At 44.5% G+C, this 6118-nt stretch overlaps 1 protein-coding gene across 3 annotated transcripts in view; it reads right to left on the minus strand.

Moving 5' to 3' along the window:
- rnf130 (ring finger protein 130) overlaps positions 1–5410 on the minus strand; it is a 53611-nt gene extending 48201 nt beyond the window's left edge. For 2 of the 3 annotated variants that reach the window (XM_076291994.1, XM_076291995.1), the window contains exons 1-2: positions 5257–5410; positions 4202–4729 (exon numbers count right to left, since the gene is read on the minus strand). In XM_076291994.1, the coding sequence (XP_076148109.1) occupies positions 4202–4475 (274 nt within the window). In that variant the 5' untranslated portion in view covers positions 4476–4729; positions 5257–5410. The remainder of the gene's footprint in view (positions 1–4201; positions 4730–5256) is intronic. The other variant, XM_076291993.1, reaches the window with a different exon arrangement.
- Between the last annotated feature and the right edge of the window lie 708 nt (positions 5411–6118).

Here is a 6118-nt window from a genome sequence, read left to right on the forward strand (position 1 = left end):
GAGGAGACATTGGAAAGGTGAATGGAGATTGAGGAGAGGGAAAGGGGGGGGTTGGAGGTGATTAAGGGAGAGGAACCGGGGCTCCATAGCCCAGGCCTACACATCGGAGCAGCTTGAGCAACGATCATTTGATCTCCCTGCCATATGTCTCCTTTACTGTCTGACAGCCCAAGACAAACAGCATCCAGGACAGAGAGGAAGAAGAGAGAGAGAGAGAGAGGGAGGACAGAGAGGAAGGAGAGAGAGAGAGAGAAAATAGCAGAGAGAGAGACGGGTGGAAAATTCCATGCACACAGCTTCATAAGTTAGGAAACATATACCCAAAAACAGTTGTTGTCATTATAGACAAAGATATAGATTATAGTCAAAGAAACAGTGAAAACAGAAAGCAGCATGCAACACAATAGCAAGTGAGCAAAGCAGGCATGTGCAGAGAGAAAGGAGAATTGAGGGCCTTCAGAGTGTGCATGCACCACAAGAGGAAGTGGTATGTCATAAGGCTCATCATAAGCACATAGTCTTCACTGTATACAGTAACTGAGTCAATTTTCTGTCAGCAAAAGATAATACGGCTGTGCTTATGCGACATTCAGAAGTATGCACTGTATTCAGCCATCTGCACTTTCTTCCGCAAACTGCAACTGCAATTACAAATTGTTCTCCTGTTCCTCATTTTCAAAGCACAGAACTTCTAGAACTTCACTAACATTACTTCTCTAATGTTTTGGTCAAGGTGTGCTTTTTGATGGGGAAATTATTTCTAAAGCAATGGAGACCCACACACTCACACGTGTGTGCAAAAGTGTGCCAGATGTAGATCAACTGTAGCAGTCTCATGATGCTTCCTGTCAACTTAATGCCTGCTCTGCTGCAGTTTTGTAGACTGCATCTGAGCAAACCAAGCCAAATATGTCCCATATGGCCATCTTTGCGCTCCCAAAGCATCTCCCTCCAACTCTGTTTGAGAGAGAGACAACAGGAAAAGCTCCCCCTACAATTGCTCCTGTATCCACTTCAGACAGACAGCAACACAACCCTGGACGACCTTCGGGCGAGAGGAGGAGATAGCGGCGCCCATCGGGCAGCTATATCTCTGCCAGGCTTTGCTTGCGCTGAGTGGCGATACCGTGTACCCTCAGGCTGAGAGGCTGCAAAAACATTCTGCCTGCCCAAACAGCTACAGGCACCTCTGGCAGGGTCAAAAAAGACAGGGCTATCAGCATTTTCACTCTGTATGGTTTTAGGACATTATAATGGGCTTTAAATGTCTGTGGTTAGCATTTCTGACTTCCTGTGGTTGATTTGAAAAGATGAAGGACAGTCACAAATACACAACTGTACAGTAATATAGAAAGAAAAGCAGCACACTTTCCTCTCTAGAAAATTTAATGTTAACAATTAGTCACGGCTGAAGTGCTGGTTTCCATTGCATGAGCCAATCAGGTCAGTCGTGTGTGACCCTTGTGGTGCAAAAATCCGACAGGTCTTTCAGTCCCCCTTCTGTGGCAATGGTACTATCCACATGTGGAGGGGCAGAGAGAGGCAGAGAGAGAGAGAAAGAGAAAGAGAGAGAGAGAGAGAGAGAGAGAGAAGAGAGAGAGAGACCAATGGAGTCAGTGGCCATCTTGCTCATGATGGCTCTGGTTGGGCGCGGTGACCTCTTCTGGATGAGCGTTTGTGCCGCATCCTCAGGTCAGCCTCCCCCTCAGGCCACAGCTGACCAGCCAACAGATGGGTTAGAGAGAGGGGAAACCGCAGACAGCATGAACTAGGCCAGCACCAGACTGACCGACAGAGACAGGGGGAGAGAGAAAGAGAGAGAGAGAGTGGAAAAACTCTCCGGCCCTATCAGAGAGGGCTTAACTGGTTTGGCTGGTCAACTTAATCTAACTGGGGCACTGCCACATCCACACGACTGGCTGCTCCAGAAAGAGCAATTGATATTATAGAGGTGAATTCCCCTTTGATCATTTGTGCCCTGGATTTCTCATGATCTATAGCTCATCAACAGTGTTTTTTTTGGGGGAAGAGGGGAGCACTTGTGTAGTCCATACAGCAGTTGATGCAACTGGGAGAAATACAGGGCAAAAGTAGCTTACTGTAATGTTTCATTTCTGACACTGTACTGATCACAGACATTGCATTGAACAAGATGCCTTGGATATGAATAGGGACACGAGAGGCAAAAAAAAGATAGAACCAGATGTCTCGTCAATGTCCAGTGTTTCTTTTGTATTATCCATCCGGTAACCTGAACGCAGATATAGACCATCTTATTAATGGAGATAAAACCGATACATTTGTCTCCAGGAAGCTAATATTGAGATTCCTATTCTCTATTCCAGAATTATATGACCCCCTCTGAGTCATTTAATACAGAGCTTGACATGCATTCTTAAAAAAGATCATTCAGTAAAATTATCCATAAGGCATAATGCAGATAGCAGTGTGTAATAGTGAAGAAATCATAACTGTATGACATGTCATATAACACTGCACTGATGCAGTGTACTCTAATGTATAATGTACGTGTATGTGATTATGTGTGTGCATATTTCATCTAATAAAAACAGGCCAGCACATGACAGACACATTCTGCCACACACATTTCTGCCACACACACACGCACTCATACACAAACACACAGAAAAGTGAGGGAGGGACCATCTCAAATTTGAAACTACACCCTTCCCATGTGCCCAATAATAAATTTGTGTGTGTGTATGTATATATATATATACACACACACACATCTGAAAATCACACACACACACACACATACACACACACACATATCATATCATATCTGAAATCACACTCACACAGCCACCCACACACACACACACAAGTCTCCCTCTAAAAGAGCCCAGGCAGCCGGAGCTCTCTTTAGGAGGATGCTTACATAAGAGATGAGGAAGAAGGAAGGGGTTGGGGGACGCAGCAATCTCCACACACACACACAGATATGCACGCGCGCACAGATACACACATGCACGCACACACATACACACACAGTGTTGGTGAGGCAGGTTTACACATATCTAAACAGAGAAGTTGCCCCAATGCAAACTGAGCGGTTGGGGACAGTGACATGGTTCAGTCAAGCTGTATTTCGCAAAACTGCTTGCTCTTGCAGTAAAAAGAAAAAAAAAAAAAAAAAAAAAAAACAGATCCTCTGAAAAAAGGCCAAAGAGGAGGGGCCTAACAGCAACAGAGCATGCAGCAGGTTTCCTGAGACACATGAGCTCACGACATCACCAAGAAAACCTAAGTATGTCCTTAAACATGAATTACACAATAATTTGGTTAAAGAGCCACCCGAAGTGTGCAATTTGGATTGCAAAGTCAGCCATGGTGTCATCAACCACAAGAACTCGTGCAAGCTCACACACACACACGCACAAACACACATACACACAATTAGACTGACACATACACTGGCAATCTCAAACGGTTTCCATTCTTTGATCACACCCATAGTTTTTTTTTATGATTTGGGAAAATAGCTTCAACACCTGAGCAGAGGATTGACCGTATATTTTAAAGACAGGTTTCCCTACAACAGAGACTTAACATGTTCATTTTTGCCTTTACACTGTACTCATATTCAGCAGTTGGTTGTCCTGATAAGTCCCAAACCATTAAGTTTGGCCTGACATTCTAAAAGACTCTTTAATACTGCAGCAGATGGAAGACCACCAAGTGTTCAATTATTGTGACATGGTAATGTATATGACAGTTAAAAATGTGTTCTTATGGAGAAGTTAACAAAATCTCTGGACATGACTGACCTCTCTATGTTCTGAGCCTTCACCACTTCTGCACAGCAATGTTTCAATGTTAAGCATGCATCTGTGTATAGTTACTGTGTGACATTCTCAACAACTGAAGGACCAAACTCTACTAGTATTGGCAAGGACAGGGGTGAGTGTGCACACACACACACACAACGAATAGATAAGAGTGACAAGTGAATAATAACCAAAACACTGTAAGTAAGGTGGAATAGCAGGCTCGTTCTTCATTCTTAAGAGGTCTGATGTCTGCATCAGACTGTAGGGTGATGACACCATTCTACAGAGGGCTTGGCATCATCCCTAGCCGTTAAGGAAACTATAGCTGATGGATGTAGATCTCATGTAGGCTTACAGGACATGGGCTGAAATAGGGAGCATATTACACAAAAGCATTTAACGCTTACCTCCATTCACCGGCGCAGGTGCGATCACGATTCCCTTGGCTTCCGTTTTGGGGGAATTCTGCCCGTACCTCCCGTCGTCCTTCGTGAGCATTTGTTTAGGGTTGCCTTTGAGGTCCAAGACTGTGGCGTTCACCGTGGCACTGTAGTAGTCCTCTTTGCTCACCAGGTTTTTGTCGGCACAGACTGAGAGCATGCACCTTGGCAAGACGAGGATGAGCATGACGGCGGAGAGAGAGCTGCTGCATGGCGTTGCTGCGGACCACCTCTTCAGCATCTTCGGAATGTCTTATTGCTAGTCCGCTTTAGCAACCCAATCCGTCACTGAAGAAATAATATCGCACACGCATACGCACATAGACACACACGCACACTCACATACACTCTTCTTTATCCGAGGGGCAGAAGTCTGGCGTGGTAGCCTTCCTTATCGCATGCCCACCTCGTAGCCTCCGGTCATAACATTTTTTACACCATGTTCGTATTCCCATATATATGTGCTGCCTACAGTCTTGATTCGCCGGATATGAACTGCAAAGACGTAAAGACAGAGCAATATCAACCATTAGCCTACACGTTACGCCAGTGCCAATTGCTATTACAAAATCGTTTGCTATTATGTCATTACTCAATGGGTGTTTGAGCAAGTAGTTAAATATTAAAGCATTTTTCGCCAAGGGCAGCTAGAATTAATTCATTAATACTGTTAATCTGGTCGTGATACATTCATGCGGAATTCTACAGATGCCAGACTATTGTCTAAAGTCAGATTACCTGGACCGAAAAAACAGCGCTGCCATGGATAGCTCAAGCGCTTTATCCAAACACACGAAACCTGTATTCTACTGCGCAAGGCACATAAATGCCAAAACTGTCAATATGATGGATAAGCAAATGTAACGACCATAGGTTGCATCTGAAACAAATGTATCGCTAAAGCTGTCAATAATGCTTTGTGCCCCCAATTAGCTTGATAACGATAGCCAGATGCCATGCCGCTATCTACCGAGATAGCATTGATTTCCTGGTGCGAAATCAACCAGCTTTACCTACCGTACCTTCAAATGGCCTCGCTAAAGATGTATTTGTTTCAACTTTGCTTTTTTCCCCGTGGATATTTTGTACACTGTCTCCGCACGGACAAAAACAAGGCGAGCTCGTGAATCTGCTCGCGTCGTATTCCTTCTGCGACGCGGTGGCGTGCGCAAGCGCGAGGACTATGCGAAGCTCGCGCACAGAGGGGGGAGACAAAAGTGCACGCTGAAAAGGAGTAGTGTCTATTAAAAACTAAATATACTGAGGTTGAGCGTCAGACCTGATGAGTCGATTGTAATGTCTATAAAGACTACTCTGGCCCTATCTAAATCGTTATACAATTTAAAGCAAATGTTGACACTATCTCTGTGGCCTTCTGGTAGGCTTGTCAGTAAGTTACAGGTATTCAGAAACCACATCACTGAATTTCATAGGCATCCTACAGTGTGCAAAAATCATGTATTCCTACTTAGAAGTTGATTTCAGACATATTTTCCTGGTGAAGATTTGCTCTGATGCTCAGTGCAAACACAGATAAATGTACAGGCAGTGAAAAGAAGGACTTCGGACTCTTGACAAGCACAACAAAAGAGAGAGCTGGATTTATCTCTGGATGAGATTTCTCTCTTTCTCTGAACCACACACACTTTCACACATAAACTAAGAGACACATGGTATGTTACATCCTGAGCAGGTTAAGCACATGCATCGACTGACCAAAGTTATCAGTTATCTCTGACGTTAAGGGATCATCTGATAGTCTGTGGGGGGTGAGAGGAGGATTGCATCGCCCTGAGGGCCTTCTAGGCCAGAGGAAAGGCTTTGAAGGGGGTGGGTGAAATGGCCTCACGATGACACCACACTAGCCCTCTAAATGGAGGGATC

Source organism: Alosa pseudoharengus, unplaced genomic scaffold (assembly GCF_046254945.1).
Source record: "Alosa pseudoharengus isolate Yale_2024_CS ecotype anadromous, Long Island Sound unplaced genomic scaffold, YU_APseudo_1.1 YU_APseudo_1.1_scf_19, whole genome shotgun sequence".
Classification (NCBI taxonomy): Eukaryota; Metazoa; Chordata; class Actinopteri; order Clupeiformes; family Clupeidae; genus Alosa; species Alosa pseudoharengus.